Source organism: Dipodomys merriami, unplaced genomic scaffold (assembly GCF_024711535.1).
Source record: "Dipodomys merriami isolate MVZ:Mamm:240054 unplaced genomic scaffold, mDipMer1.0.p SCAF_25, whole genome shotgun sequence".
NCBI classification, from domain to species: domain Eukaryota; kingdom Metazoa; phylum Chordata; class Mammalia; order Rodentia; family Heteromyidae; genus Dipodomys; species Dipodomys merriami.
The window spans coordinates 19,060,825-19,077,222 of record NW_027203937.1 but is presented as its reverse complement, the minus strand read 5'-3'; the positions used below and the strand labels follow the sequence as shown (position 1 = coordinate 19,077,222).

At 41.0% G+C, this 16,398-nt stretch overlaps 3 protein-coding genes across 3 annotated transcripts; 1 reads left to right on the top strand and 2 right to left on the bottom strand.

Moving 5' to 3' along the window:
- Positions 1–2,044: 2,044 nt before the first annotated feature.
- On the top strand, positions 2,045–2,998 carry LOC138836187 (olfactory receptor 52M1-like). The gene has a single exon (XM_070034687.1). The coding sequence runs from the start codon at positions 2,045–2,047 to the stop codon at positions 2,996–2,998; it is 954 nt and encodes a 317-aa protein (XP_069890788.1).
- Positions 2,999–7,950: 4,952 nt separating this feature from the next.
- Positions 7,951–8,895, bottom strand: LOC138836184 (olfactory receptor 52K1). Its single transcript, XM_070034685.1, has one exon. The coding sequence runs from the start codon at positions 8,893–8,895 to the stop codon at positions 7,951–7,953; it is 945 nt and encodes a 314-aa protein (XP_069890786.1).
- Positions 8,896–15,150: 6,255 nt separating this feature from the next.
- On the bottom strand, positions 15,151–16,104 carry LOC138836183 (olfactory receptor 52K1-like). The gene has a single exon (XM_070034684.1). It carries the CDS (start codon positions 16,102–16,104, stop codon positions 15,151–15,153), a length of 954 nt encoding a protein of 317 aa, XP_069890785.1.
- Positions 16,105–16,398: the final 294 nt, after the last annotated feature.

Here is a 16,398-nt window from a genome sequence, read left to right as displayed (position 1 = left end):
AGGCTACACATGCATATAAAATATATAAAATGCATATATAAAATGGTATTCTACTTGAGACAAAATGTGAAATGTGCATGGGCTTTGAAACACTTTATAGGGTCTTTAGTGACTATGGTTTTCACCTTTTATTTACTTACTCTGGTGTAAGCTAAAGATACCACTGAGGGTTTTGCAGAAGAAAGATGATCTGGAATGTGTCTTGAGGGATGGGCATGAGGAGATTTCTTAGCCAAAGAAGAAACTCATCATGTGTGAAGAAACTCATCATGCACATGTGGAATGTTATCAGATTTGCTTTCCCTGCTAGGAATCTGGTGAAAAAGATGAAAAGGGAAAGGACAGTAACCAGGCCTGTGTTCTCTGATTCTGTAACTTAAGGTGGTAAAGCACCAAGATTTTTTAAGGTAGGACAAAAAGCAGACAAGGATTTCATAAACAATGGCCAGTACGTTAGTGATCTCCCTGATCCCAAAACAAAACAAAACAAAATAAAACAAGAACAAATGAACACACTATTTATTAGAAAGATCTTGCTATCCATTTTATTTCAGCTTATTCTTTTCATCAAATGGTTTACATGTTCATCCTATTTCAGCATTTAAAACATGAGAGGGGTTTTTTTTTTCTTTAGAAATTGAGTCCTGCCAGGCACTGGTATCTCATGCTTATAATCATAATAATTCAGAGGCTAAGATATTAGAATCATGTTTCAAAGCCAGACCAGACTGGAAAGCATGTGAGCATTTATCTCCAATAAATTCAAAAGCAAGCCAGAAGTGGATCTGTGGCTCAAGTGATGGAGCACTAGCCTTAAGTAAAAGAAGCTCAGAAACAGTGCCCAGGCCCTGAGTTCAAGCCCAGGATTGGCAAGGAGGAGGAAAAAGAGGAGGAAAAGGAGGAAGACAAGGAGGCAGAGGAGGAGGAGGAAGAAGAAGAGGAGGAGGAGGAGAAGAGGAGGAGGAGGAGGAGGGAGGGAGGGAGGAAGAAAGTAAGAGACAGAAATAAATTAGGTCCTCCGTTAAATATTTATAATTCCATTTCACTAATATATTTTTCTAGTAAAACTATCCCCTTGCATTTTGTCAGTCCTTGATCCTTTATAAGCTTATTTTTCCAATCATAATATACATACATGGAAAAGGAAGAAAATGTAATACTCTCATAATCCCATTGAACCAAAATCAACAAATTCAAGTATGGTGTAAGTCTCCCCACATACTTCTCTATTTAAGTACATGTTTCTATATCACATGTACATTTTAATAAAATTTAATCACATTTTTACTTGCCCTCTGCTATTCTATTATGTATTGTAATATATAAAAATTAAACCGGAAATGCATACATCTAAAATTATTAACATAATTTCAACTCATTGAGAGTGTACGGTAGAACTTACACAACTCTATTTTTCAATTTGTACCTCCAACTTTACATGAATATAAAGATTTCCAACACCTAATTACTCTGCTATTGATGTTAATATTGCTATTTGTCAGTGCTAAGGAAAGTATATATGGGCACTAAAATGAATACATTGTATGGATTTATATTGAGCACTTACAGAGAGACTTTTTTGGGGTTATTTAGTTGCTATTGTTGTTTTGTGGGGGGGGGGGATTGGGGAGGGTTGAAGCTCAGGGACTTGTGCTTGCTAGACAAGCATTTTCCTGCTAAGCCAGGTCCACCCACACTCACAGAGACCTTTCTGTATTTTCCACTCTATGTAGGAAAAGTTTGCCAAATGAAGATTTCTAGAGCAAAGTGACCCAGAATTTTGGAGATTTCTACCATACACTCAGGCAGTTTAGCAGCAGCAATAACAAGCATGCCTATTTCTACATTGACCAACATAAATACTCCTTATAAAATACTTGCTATGTAATGATTTTTAAGTTCACGTGTAGAATTCTTTGTCACAGGTGCTGCCACTTGCCCCGATGGAAATGCAGATCTACTCTATATCGGTCAGAGGCAACATCTCTCAAAGGAGAAGAAATCTAAAACCAAGAGAGCCTGGATACCTGCACATTCCTCAAATATGTTCATTTCTAATAATGCCTGCTCTGTGCCTACCTCTTTCTGGCTCACTGGCATCCCAGGGTTGGAGTCCCGACATATCTGGCTCTCCATCCCTTTTGGTTCCATGTACCTGGCAGCTGTGGTGGGAAATGTCACCATCCTGGCAGTAATCAAGATGGAACAAAGCCTGCATCAACCCATGTATTTCTTCCTGTGCATGTTGGCTGTCATTGACTTAGTTCTGTCAACCTCTACCATACCCAAACTGTTGGCCATTTTCTGGTTTGGGGCTCACCACATTGGTCTGGATGCCTGCCTGGTCCAGATGTTCTTCGTCCACTGCTTTGCCACTGTAGAATCAGGCATCTTCCTGGCCATGGCTTTTGACCGTTATGTGGCCATCTGTGACCCGTTACACCATACCTCGGTGCTCACCCACGCGGTGGTGGGTCGTTTAGGCCTGGCTGCTCTGCTCCGGGGGGTGCTCTACATTGGACCTCTGCCCTTACTCATCCGTCTGAGGCTTCGCCTTTACCGGACCCAAGTCATTGCGCATTCTTACTGCGAACATATGGCTGTGGTCACCGTGGCATGTGGGGACACAAGGATCAATAATTTATACGGAATGGGAATTGGCTTCCTAGTGTTAATCCTGGATTCACTAGCCATCGCTGCCTCGTACGTGATGATTTTCAGGGCTGTGTTGGGATTGGCCACTCCCGACGCCAGGCTTAAAACCTTAGGTACGTGCGGTTCTCACATCTGCGCCATCCTCGTCTTCTACATCCCTATTGCTGTTTCATCCCTTACCCATCGCTTCGGCCACCGCGTACCTCCCCATATCCACATTCTTTTGGCCAACTTTTATCTTCTCATCCCACCCATCCTCAACCCAGTCGTCTATGCTGTTCGCACCAAGCAGATTCGAGAGAGACTGCTCCACGTTATTAAAGCAGGGACTCAGCCCAGATGACTGGCCCAGGTCTGTGGGGCATGTAAATATTTAGTAATGATAAGAAGAGAGTCCTCTTAGGAAGACCTAGGAAATAACCTGGGTCCGACCTGAATGGTGGAGATCAGACTCGTAAAACAATCTTAAAGTCTATTCTGTTTGATCATGGGCTTTTTACACAGCAGAATGTGGAAAGCAGAAAGGGAAAGTAAGGTCATAAGTTCTTGTGCCACCCATCCCTTCTCTTTTCTACTTCTGAAATTAAATACACTGAGCATACACATACAGACCGCAATAAATGAGATCTCTCCTTTATTTTTTTATAAAGAGGTCTAGTTTCTCTATGAAGAATGTTATTTTTTTAAATCAATTTCCATAACACAGAATTCTTCTCCACCACCCTCTTAAAGACAGTTTACATGTTTTGTTAAACATTTGCAAGGATTTTTTTTTTACTGCTTTGGCAAATTTTTCCAGTACTCTTGGCTTGCCCCCCCCAAAAAATGACATTTATTTAAGATAGAGAAAATATGAATATGAGGGAGCATTCCTGTGTTCTACTGATGATACTAGGAGGCTTCATGCTTTCTAGGTAGGCACTCTACCAGGTAATGAGCCACATACCAAACCCTTTTGGCTTTAGCTATTTGGGAGATAGGATCTCCTGGGTTTGCTCTGAAGAATTTACTGTCTTTGGCCTGATTTGATCATTTGACCCTTGGTATTAATGATGAGGCTGGGAATTGTAAGAAAGAGTGAGAATGGTTATAGAGGAAAGGAGAGGAACACCCTAGGAAATACCTAATTCTCCCACTTCTATACAAGCTAGGTTTTTGTGGTTGTGGTTGTTTTGTTTTTGTTTGTACCAGTCCTGGGGCTTGCACTCAGGGCCTGGGCACTGCCCCTGAACTTTTGTGCTCAGTGCTCTATTACTTTGAACCACAGCCTTACTTCTGGAGTTTTTAGTGGTTAATTGGAGATAAGAGTCTTATAAACTTTCCTGCCTGGGCTGGCTTCAAACTGTGATTCTCAGAGCTCAGCCTTCTAAGTAGCTAGGTATAGGCATGAGCTACCGGCACCCAGCTCACAACCCAGGTTTTGAGATTCACAATAAAAGGTAATGAACATCACAAGAGGAAGCTTATGTCTGATCTGGTGTTTTGATATTATGTTTCTGGCATTATCTGAAGTTCAATTCTTGTCTTCCAGGACTGAAGAAAGAGTCACATTATTGTTTTTTTTTATTTTTATCATCTTCAAGTAGTTTACAAAAGGGTTTCAATTCAACATGTCAATATATCTTGATCAATACCACCCCTTTCATAATTCTCCTCATCTCTCCCAACACCATGCATCACGTCAAATTTCCTAGATCCATTTGCACATACATGTCTTGAATATTATGGCTATATTTACTTCCCTCCTTCTCTCCATTTGTCTGCCCCCCTCCCCTTGGCCTCACTTAATGAGTCATTTTGAAGAAGTTCCATGTCCATTTGACTTTCCCCGACAACCTCCAGATCAGAGATTTCTTCCTTCTTTAAGCAATAGATTCCTGGTATTCTTCTAAGCACATAAGGAAGAGAGGTATACTGCCCCTGGGGCCTTGTTTTTCAATAAAAATTTGACCCTATACTCTGCAATTCTACCTTTAGGTATTTTGTTTGCTTCTCTTATATGACTACTAATTGTACCTATTTCATTGGCTTTGGAACAGTGCCTGACATGTGTAATAATAAATGTGGATGTTAGCCTACCTTCAAAACCTTTGAGGATAAATTAAGACATCACAGGCCTTAAAGCCATGGAAGGCTTGCTTATGCAATAAAAAACAGTCCTCATTTAGGATGTAACTATCTTTCTATGCATAGTATAATGGGACCACCCTTATAAATGGTGACTCACTTAATATTCCTGACTGTTTGGTCAGTCAGCATGGCAGATTTTACAAACAAACAAAAATATATGAATGTACAAGAGGAACTTGGAATGGGGGGATATAACAAGAGAGGCTGATAAGTTGAGTATGATAGAAGTACATTGTACAAAATTTACAAAGAATGAATGATTGCTCTCTTGCTTTCTCCCCCTCTCCCCCTCTGTCCCTCTCTGTCTCTCTCTGTCTCGGTCTCCATCTCTGTCTCTCTCTGTCTCTGTCTCTGTCTCTGTCTCTCTCTGTCTGTCTCTCTGTCTCTGTCTGTCTCTGTCTCTGTCTCTCTGTCTGTCTCTCTGTCTCTCTGTCTGTCTCTGTCTCTGTCTCTCTCTCTCTCTTTCTCTCTCTCTCTTTCTTTTCCTTGCCAGCCTCACCGAGTTAAACCTATAGCATTACTTTCCAGTTAGACAGGAACTGACTATAAGAAATGCCACTGAAAAAGATTTGGAACAGGGGTCTAAGACCTGAAGGAGGTAACCTTCTGGAAACTTTACCTGGACAACACAAATCAGTGTAACATCTTTACTGCAGTATTGTTAAAGAAAATATTTTTTGGAAATAATATGATTGGTTGATTAATTTTGTTTTCAGCCGCTCAGGAAACTGGATTGCTAGTTTTAGATGACAGACACCAACCATAGTCCACATGTAAAATTATTTTATTACCAAAATGAGTTGGATGAGGATTTTTTGCAAGGATTTCTCCTTCCCAGAATATATTCTGGTTCAGTCCTGTTGGCAAGGAAAGGTGAATGGGAGTGAGCTTTTGATAGAGTACATAAACAATTGATACAAATATGTTAAAGTTAAGTTAAAATGACATGTCTGTGATAGCATAGATAGGTGAACAGAAAAGAGGTAGGTCAGCAGGCAGATTTTCACTCAAAAAAGTCATTGTTTTCTCTGCCATCTTGGAGCCTATGGAAGCTGGCTGGGAACAGGACTTCTAAATGACAAAATGTCAGGAAGGGTGTGGTGCAAGTCCATTTCTGAACACACCACTCTCCTTGAATTGAAGGTGGTTATGCCCCAGGTGATACCAATTTCTACTTAGGCAAGACTCCTGGTGGCAAACCAAACAAAACCAGAGTAATCTGAGGAAAGGTAACTCACATTCATGGAAACGGTGCAAGGGTTCCTGCTAAATTTTGAAGCAACCATTGGACACAGATTCTATGTGATGCTGTATGCCTCCAGAATTTAATGAAAACTAAATAAACTTGTGCTCTTGTATTTTAAAAGAAAGTCACTGTTCATTATCAATTATTATTAACATTATTACTAGCTGCGTTTGATGCTGTGGAGGCTTTGTACAAGGCTGAAACTGCATTTCCCAGAATTGTTTTCCCTCTGTGATTCCCAGTGAAGACTGGCATGAAGACACATTTTTGTAACATCAGGAAGTAGAAACAAAAAAGCAATCATTATTTTCTGAAGGTCAGTGTAGAGTGCAGATTCTGTTTTGGTTTATGCTCCTTGTCACCAGTTTTCAGATTTACATTGGCACCTTAGAGCATAATCTCCCACTATACCTCATCTTTCCATTCCTCCAAGTCTTTTCCAGGGATGCTGTAAATCTCTGTGGTAAAAGCACTAGTAGCTCCTTAAAATCCCCTTCAGTATAAGTGGCTTATCAGCTCTGCTTATAGATTCCAATCATCCTGATTGATTGTTCTTCATTCCTCTTTTTTGAGACATCAATCACATTCAGGTTTTCTTCCTGTCTATTTACCATGATGACTTAAGGCCTAATATCTAAAATAAACTCCTAATTTCATTTTACTCATAGGGCTTCTGCCTTCTTGATCAAACTCATTGACATATCGGGCTTTTTTTCTGCATTCTCTCCCCTATCCAATCCAAGGCAGAAATTAAATCTATGATAGTCAGAATTCTAAAGACAGTGCATGTTTTTAGAAAAGTCACAAAATCACTTTTAACTCAATTTTAATGTTTCATTATCTTCTTGTCCAATCCTTTTGGCAGCAAGAATGGTATCTATCCATAATGCTAGGATGGCTTACTTCTGAAGGATCCTTTTTCTCAAACTGTTGTGTAGAAATGGAGTCATTCATAAGTCTGTTGTACATAATCCTTTGAAGATCTGAAGTACTATAGAAGATAGCTTCGTTGTTAACCTAACATTCCATCACGGTCTATATATAACTATAGTCTTACCTTCAGATGTCTCAGCTTGAAGAGGGAAAGGTATTACTATGGTTTCCATAGTCCATAATTAAAATATGGCACCCAAAATCCATGCAGTGGCTCATGCCTACAATCATAGCTACTCAGAAAGCTGAGCTCAGGAAGATCACAATTTGAATCATATCCCAGGCTAAAAGTTCAACCAATAAAAAGCTATGTACATAATAATAAAAATAAAAAATTATATACATAGGTGGACATAGAAGGTACATCAGATGTATGTATGCCTGTGCATACATCTCAAAAAGGAACTTAATAATTTGATGTAGTAGAAGGCATAAGGCTCATTATAAGTGGCACTGGCCAAGTACACAGGCAATAGCATTGAAAGGCAAAAGGCAGAGAAGCAGAGGCTGAAAGTCATTGATTAGAAGAGATGATAAGGTGTTTGATTAGAAGAGATGATAAGGTGTTTGATGGTGTGTCAGTCCTTAGGTCACCAAATTTGTAATTTATTTGTTCACTCATACTCTGGATGCAGTAGGCACCACAATCTTATCAGCTTGAGCCAATCTCAGAAATTATTTCTTCTTTTGTCCATGTAGCTAGCAATGTCATTTTAGGAATTCTTGCTTAATCAAATGATTCGTGAGTGTGAAAAGATAGGATGGTCACACCTTTGCTATGCGATGGACTCCAGGGGCACACCCCCTCTGATCTGACTTGGAGCCCTCTGAAGAACGGGATCTCCTCCCTCCCCTAACCCTCTGTCTCTCTCTGGAGAATTGTTAGACAAAGAATTTCTGCAATTATCCTAAGGCTTTTCCTTTCCATCCAATCTATCATCTATCATCCACTCAGGACAAAGCTGGTAGAAAAGAAAAGAACCGATCTACACATCCTTTCTCTGAAAAAAGCTGAGAACATGATCACGAATCTGTTTCATCTTGACACCATAGATAATGGGATTAATCATGGGTGGGAAAAGAAGATAGAAGACAGCCAAGAGTATGTGGATGTGAGGTGCTGCTGTACGAGCAACATGGTGCATGACCGAGGAGATCACTACGGGTGTGTAGGTGGACAGAATAGCCCCAATGTGAGAGACACAGATCCCAAAGGCCTTGTAGCGGGCTTCCTGAGAAGCCAGCTGTAGAACAGCACGAAGGATGAAGATATAAGACAAGATCACAAACAGCAGATCCAACACCACAATGAACATGGCCACAGCAATGCCATAGATATTGTTGAAGCGCGTGTCCCCACAGGCCAGCCTTACCACTGCCATGTGTTCACAGTAGCAGTGGGCAATCGCTGAGCCTCGACAGTAGTGGAAGCGTCTAAGCAGAAAAGGGAGTGGAGTCATGAGTGTCACAGCTCGAGTCATGGCGGCCAGGCCGATCTTGATGATAAGGGACTTGGTCAGGATCGTGGTGTAGTGGAGTGGCTTGCAGATGGCCACATAGCGGTCAAAGGCCATGGCCAGCAGCATTGCTGACTCCATGATAGCAAAGGAGCGGAGAAGGAACATCTGGATGAGACAGGCATAGAAGTTGATTTCCCGGTCTCTGAACCAAAAAATAGCAAGCATTTTGGGGAGTGTGGTAGAAGAGAGAACTAAATCAATGGCTGCCAACATGGCCAGGAAGAGGTACATGGGCTCATGGAGGCCAGCATCAGCCTGAATGATTAAGAGAAGGCTACAATTGCCCAGTAGGGCTAAAGTATAGGCAATACAGAATGGGATGGAAATCCAGATGTGTAGGTGCTCCAAACCAGGAATTCCTATCAACAAGAAGGCCTGTGGATGGCCCAAGGTGATATTGAAGGCTGACATGGCTCCCAGAAAACGCTGATCACTTCACTTTCAATATGTGCTTTTCACGGTATGCATGATAGAGTTCAACTTCTGATATGCCACCTTCAAGGATTAGGTCTTGTTCCCGTTCCCATTGTTGGACTTTCAACAAAGTCAACTACAAGTTCTCATAGAAATAGGGATGCATAATGCTTGTTTCCAATTCTTGAGGAAATTTATTAAATAGCCACAGAATTCATAAGATAACTGTTATAAAGGAATGGAGAACTGGCCATGTTTTCTCTCTTCTTGATATGGGGGATATCTTGGGGGAGAAAAAGGAAAACAAAATGTTTATATTAATTCATTTCTTTAGCACATGCAGTTATATCTTCCAGTCAAGATAAAGTCCTAAATACCAAAGCCAGTTTTCTCTCTTTAAATCTCAGACTTATGTTCACATACAAGTCAAAAAAGTATATTTTTAAGAACAGAGTATGTTTTCTCTGAGTCTCTTCTGATATGGTCCTACATATGTCACATGCAACTATTTACATTTTTTGTGTGTACCAGTCAGAGGCCTTGAACTCAGAGCCTGGATGCTGTCCCTCAGCTTCTTTGCTTAACTTGTGCTCTACTACTTGATCCACAGCTTCACTTCCAGCTTTTTGGTGGTTAATTGGAGATAAGAGTCTCATGGACTTTCCTGCCTGTGCTAGATTTGAACCATGATCCTCAGATCTCAGCTTCCTATGTAGCTAGGAATAGAGGTATGAAACACTAGAACCCAGCTTAAACTTATATTTCCTAAAAACAAAATATTCTTTAGACATACAAAACACTTCAATTGCTCAGCAGCCACATAACTAGTAACCATATTACCATCATTGCAGAACATTCCATTCAAAAGATTAGCTCTAACCCAGAAACACAACAAAGAAAGGTTGGACAAATGGGATTACATGAAATTGCAGAGCTTCTGCATGGCAAAGGACATAGCTAGCAAGATCAAGAGAAAGCCTACATATTAGGAGAAGATCTTCATCAGCCATACAACAGACAAGGGTCTCATATCTAAAATATACTTAAAACTCAAAAAATTAAATCCCCCAACAACAAATCCTCAAAGAAACAACTGCCCAATAAACAAGTGGGCTAAAGACTTAAAGAGAAACTTCTCTGAAGAGGAAATAAGAATGGCCAATAGACACATGAAGAGATGCTTAACCTCTCTGCCATAAAAGAAATGCAAATCAAAACAACATTGAGATACCACCTCACCCCAGTTAGAATGGCTATAATCAAGAAATCTAATAACAACAGCTGCTGGAGGGGATGTGGGCCGAAAGGACCCTTACTACATTGTTGGTGGGAGTGTAAACTTGTTCAACCACTTTGGAAAGTAGTATGGAGGTTCCTCAAAAGACTCCACATAGAGCTCTCCTATGACCCAGCAATCCCACTTTTGGGCATTTACCAGAATGATCACAAACAAGACCATACTAAAGCTACCAGCACAACTATGTTTATTGCAGCATTATTTACCATAGCTAAGATATGGAACCAACCCAGATGCTCATCAGTAGATGAATGGATCAAGAAAATGTGATATATATTTATATACACAATGGAATTCTATGCCTCCATCAGAAAGAATGACACTGACCCATTTGTTAGGAAATGGAAAGACTTGGAAAAAATTATATTAAGTGAAGTAAGCCTAGGCCCAAAGAAACATAGGTCCCATGGTTTCTCTTATTTGCAATAACTAGTATATGTCTAGGACAAGCAGAAAAGGTCAAAAGTTATGTATATATGACCATATAAGCTGATGCTAAGCAAAATGAACCCCAAGATAAGGACACAAGTGATCTTATCTTTCTTGCTGTTCTTGATAATGTACTTATAATGTACTTGTGATTTTTTTTGTTTCTTTGTATGTTCCTCCCCTATACTATAACCCCTGTTGTCCCAGTATTTGATTCCAGTGTCCTGCATCTTATATATACCTTTTTCTAATTTGGGTAGGGGAAAGGAAATTACAAAATGCTGAAATAAGGATACAGCATGGCCCATTGTAACAATGAGATGTACAAGACACTATGTTGAAAATGAACTTTACAACTTTGGGGGGGGGGACGGGCAAGAGGGAGGAGTTGGGGAGGTGGGGAGGGAAGGGATGGTAGGGGAAAAACAAAGGAGGGGGTAACAATGCTCAATAGGAACTGTACTCATGACCTTATTCATGTAACTGTAACCCCTCTATACAGTATATTTACAATAAAAAATACACATTAAAAAAATAATAAGGTGGCTTGTGATAGAAGAACTTTACAGAAATGTGTCCCTTAGTACTCCCTGCTGTCTTTCTAGTTCAGGTCTGACTTCCTCCCTGTCCATAGTACAGAGGCTCTGAACTGGGAGGAGATAGTGATGAAGTTAAAGAAAGCAATGACAGGAGATGAGAAGCAGCTGAACATAAACTGGGACAAAGCGCTAAGACTTGTTGGAGATGGCCCATGGTGTTTGGCATAGAGAAGAGGCAGGAATTCTTTATAGGGAGAAAGAATACTTAGAGTACATAGAGAAATTTTTTGGGTAGGACTGCCAAGATTTGTCCTCCCTTTTTAAATACAATTTTTATTGTAAAGATACTATACAGAGGAGTTACAGTTACATGAGCAAGGTAATGAGTGCATTTCCTATGGAGTGTTGTTACCTCCTCCCTTGTTTTTCCCCTACCATCCCTTCCCTCTCCACCTCCCCAACTCCCCGCCCCCCACTGCCTAGGTTGTAAAGTTCGTTTTCAACATAGTGTCTTGTACATCTCGTTGTTACAATGGGCCATCCTGTATCCTTATTTCAGCATTTTGTTATTTCCCTTCCCCTCCCCAAATTAGAAAAATGTATATACAAGATGCAGGGCACCAGAACCAAATACAGTGAAAACAGGGGTTATACCATGGGGGAAGACATACAAAAGAAACAAAAAAATCACATAGTAGATTATAAATACATTAAAAACAACATAAAGAAAGATAAAACCTCTTGTATCCCTATCTTGGGTTTCATTTCGTTTAGCATCATCTTATGTGGTCCTATGTGAAGTAAGTGAAGTAAGCCAGGCCCAAAAAAACATAGGTCCCATTTTTCCCTTATTTGCAATAACTAGTATACATCTAGACAAGCAAAAAGGGTCAAAAGCTTTGTCCTCCCTTTTGTAAAGCAAAAACAGAAGCAATGAGAGGGTAGGGGAAAGATCAGGACAGTAGGAAATAATGGAATGCCCCACCCCCATCCTTCTCACCACAGCCCTGCCAGCTCTTTCCCCTTTCCCCGCAGTTCCAACTCTGTCCACAACCTCAGTCTGAAATACAGTTCTGGGCCGTTTCTCTTCTATGTGTGCACACCCAGTGCAGACTTTCTTCTGCTGTAAAAAGTTTGGAAAGGAGGGACCTAGGAAGGGAGCTGCTGGCTTTATCCTCACAAACCTCTGCCCTTGAGGTACTGAAGCAGAAACTACTACCCTTGAGTAGAGTCTTGGATATTAATGCATGGCTAAGACCAATAAGCATGACAAATGTACAATAAAATATCCAATGGATGGCCTTTGCCTCTTTGGCTGAACCCCCAACCTCCCAAGTCATACTCAGACAGGAGTTGGTGGTAATGTATTTGAGCTAGGGAAACAAGGAGGATAATCAGTATAATCAAGAAGTAGAACAAAAACAAGTGAGCTCCAGGTAAAGTCCTCATAGCCTCTGGGCATAAGGCATGACCTTTGGGAAGAATGATTTAGTGCCACTAAATGGGGAGTAGGGATAGCCTGCAGGAGACCCTTGGGATACTAGCTCTGAGTCAGGGGATTCTCCACGTCAATCCTAGAGGAGAGCCTAAACCTTCCAGGAATCCCTGAAGGCTCTACACAAGGGTAGTAGTTTCTGCTTCAGTACCTCAAGGGCAGAGGTTTGTGAGGATAAAGCCAGCAGCTCCCTTCCTAGGTCCCTCTTTTCCAAACTTTTTACAGCAGAAGAAAGTAGAGTTCTTATAGCATCCCTTTAAAATGGTAGCCTAAACTAACTATGCAGAGCCATGCCAACAAGATTCAGCTTATAAGGAAATCACTCCACCAAAACCTAAGTGGCAAAAATCAATGAGAGATAAGAGAATAAAAGAGCAGACATAGATAACTCACTCCCACAGAGGGTTATATCCCTCACCATGGCCTTGAGCACTCCTATATACAAACTGCTAGATATCACAGCCCCCACAGCCTTGGGAAGTCATACATCTGGACCTTTAGCCATCACATCATAGCCCATTGACCCAGAAGACCCACATAAGGAACAATGGATTTATTGGACCACCAAGGTGTAAGTCAAAGTTGGCACCCAGTCAGAGGAGCTGAACAATGCATGGAGAGCTTGTGCTGGCTGCATGGAGCCTCTGATTGGGGGTGGGGATTGAAATGGCTCACAGGCTATCCAATGATCTAGGTGCCTTGTAGATTTCTCCTAGAGACACCTTGTAAACCCCAGAGAGTACCTTCGCTTGGGACTACTCCTGTCCAGAAGGAGTTCTGCTATTTTTCTCCAATAAATCTTTACCATTTTACTTCTCCCTCTGTGTCCACATATACATATGTGTGTGTGCAAATAAAGATGAAGCTATTTAATTTCTGACTAAAATACTTAAAGAAACAAAGAGGTCACAAGATAAAAGTAAAACACTACACTTGAGGAAAACAGTATTTCAAGGCTTGTCCGATCCACTTGGATTGTCAAAATTAATAGTAAGGAAATTTAGCTACATTTGTAGCTCCTCAGGAGTTTGAAATTTAGAGGATCATAGTTCATAGCCAACCCAGGTAGAAAAGCCCATGAGATTGCACCTCCAAAATAATGAGGAAAACGAAAGTGTGGAGAAGTTGCTCAAGCACCAGCTGATCAAGAAAGCAGAGGAGCACAGGGCCCTGAGTTCAAAACTAAGTATCAATGAATAAATAATAGGAAATGGATCTTACTATTAATCTTGCATATGTTTGTATAAAACAAAGGAAGAGTGGGAAAAATACAGTCCACTATTTCCACCCTTTCTCTGTTCATCTTACACATTTTTCTCCTATGGATTAGCTTCTGAGATGGGTTTTTCAGGGAACAACATAAGCATATATCTTACCTTGACATCCTCTGTGTCCCCATCCCATAGCCCAGACTTCCCTTGATTAGCTAATAAACAAGAAATTCAATTTTATGTGCTGGTCCTGGGGCTTGAATTCAGGGATTGTGTGCTGTCCCTGAGCTTTGTTTGCTCAAGGTTAGTACTCTACCTGTTAAGCCACAGCTCTACTTCTGGCTGTTTTGGTGGCTAATTAAAGGGAAGAGTCTCACAGACTTTCCTGCCTAGGATGGCTTCAAACCGTGAACTTCAGATCTCAGGGTCCTGAGTAGCTAGGATTACAAGTATGAGCCCACCAGCAGCCAGCTGAAATTCACATTTTTATTGAAAACATACACAAATACGTGAAGGTTTTGCAACACAAAAAGAAAATATGAGGATGTCTGCCTAGGTTGGCTTCAAACCAGCATCCTGAGTAGCTAGGAATATAGGCATGAGCTAACAGCAGCTGAAGTTCACATTTTTATTGAAAACATATGTAACACAAATATGCAAAAGCAGTTTCACAATAGATAAAGAAAATCAGAGGATATATTTTATTCAATGTGTCCAATGAAAAAAAATGGCTGGGAGAATAGAGAGGTAAAAAGAAGTCAAGAATACACAAACTGGCTTGGTTAAAGAAATAACTATCTAATACACAAAGCTATCTCACTTGGAATCTGCACATTAGAATATTATAAACTTTCCAACACTGGGAGAACTCAGTCATAAGCTAGACCATACCTGCAATGATGAAGGATTCCTACATTGATGTACCCTTGTTGTTCACTTCCTATGATCAATAAATCACCAAATACCCAATAACGAGGGATAAAAAGTCAGATTCACAGACTTCTCGTATGCAAATGAACTTGAGGGCCCCTTTGCATTTCTCTGAAATCATCAGGAGACAAGTGGGTCATAATGTCAGGTTACTGAAGGAAAGAAGAAAAGATTGAGGGGCGATGCTCGCTTCAGCAGCACATATACTAAAATTGGAACAATACACAGCGATTAGCATGACAGGCAAATTTGTGAAGTATTCCATATTAAAAAAAAAAAAAAAAAAAAAGACTGAGTGGTCAGCCAAGTCAGCAGTGCAAGTGCAGAGACACGCTACTACTACGCTTCTCCTCACTCTCCTTTTGCATTCTTTCTCAGAAATAGTCCTAAGACTCGCTCACGAATCTGCTTAGTTTTGGCACCATAAATGATGGGATTGACCATGGGCGGGAACAGCAGGTAGAAATTAGCAAGCAATATGTGAACGTGCGGGGCAGCCGTGCGAGCAACACGGTGCATGACCGAGGAGATCACTACGGGTGTGTAGAAGGATAAAATGGCCCCAATGTGAGACACACAGGTCCCAAAGGCCTTGTAGCGGGCTTCCTGAGAAGCCAGCTGTAGAACAGCACGAAGGATGAAGATGTAAGACAAGATCACAAACAGCAGATCCAACACCACAATGAACATGGCCACAGCAATGCCATAGATATTGTTGAAGCGCGTGTCCCCACAGGCCAGCCTTACCACTGCCATGTGTTCACAGTAGCAGTGGGCAATCGCTGAGCCTCGACAGTAGTGGAAGCGTCTAAGCAGAAAAGGGAGTGGAGTCATGAGTGTCACAGCTCGAGTCATGGCGGCCAGGCCGATCTTGATGATAAGGGACTTGGTCAGGATCGTGGTGTAGTGGAGTGGCTTGCAGATGGCCACATAGCGGTCAAAGGCCATGGCCAGCAGCATTGCTGACTCCATGATAGCAAAGGAGTGGAGAAGGAACATCTGGATGAGACAGGCATAGAAGTTGATTTCCCGGTCTCTGAACCAAAAAATAGCAAGCATTTTGGGCAGTGTGGTAGAAGAGAGAACTAAATCAATGGCTGCCAACATGGCCAGGAAGAGGTACATGGGCTCATGGAGGCCAGCATCAGCCTGAACGATGAAAAGGAGAGTGCAGTTACCAATCAGGGCCACTGAATAGGCTGAACAGAAAGGGATAGAGATCCAAATGTGTAGGTGTTCCAGGCCTGGGATCCCCATCAAAAAGAAGGACACTGGATGTATTAAGGTGGTATTATAGGCCAACATGGTCACCAAGAATTCTTTCCTACTTATCTGCTTCCACAGAGGTCTTCTAAGAGGATCCAATATTAGCATTCAAGTTGAAATGCTGATCATATGTGTAGAATTTGTCCTTCTTCCTATTTGTGTACACCTTAAAAGAAATAGGAAAATAATCAAATGCACCATGAAATGTTATGCAGGGTCCTTACTATCAGGATGCTTTATAGAATTACTTATTGGTTAAGACATTAACTATCAATAGAGCTAGCATCAAAAGAATCCTTAGTATCATAAGTTTAAGACCAGTCTAGGTTTCAG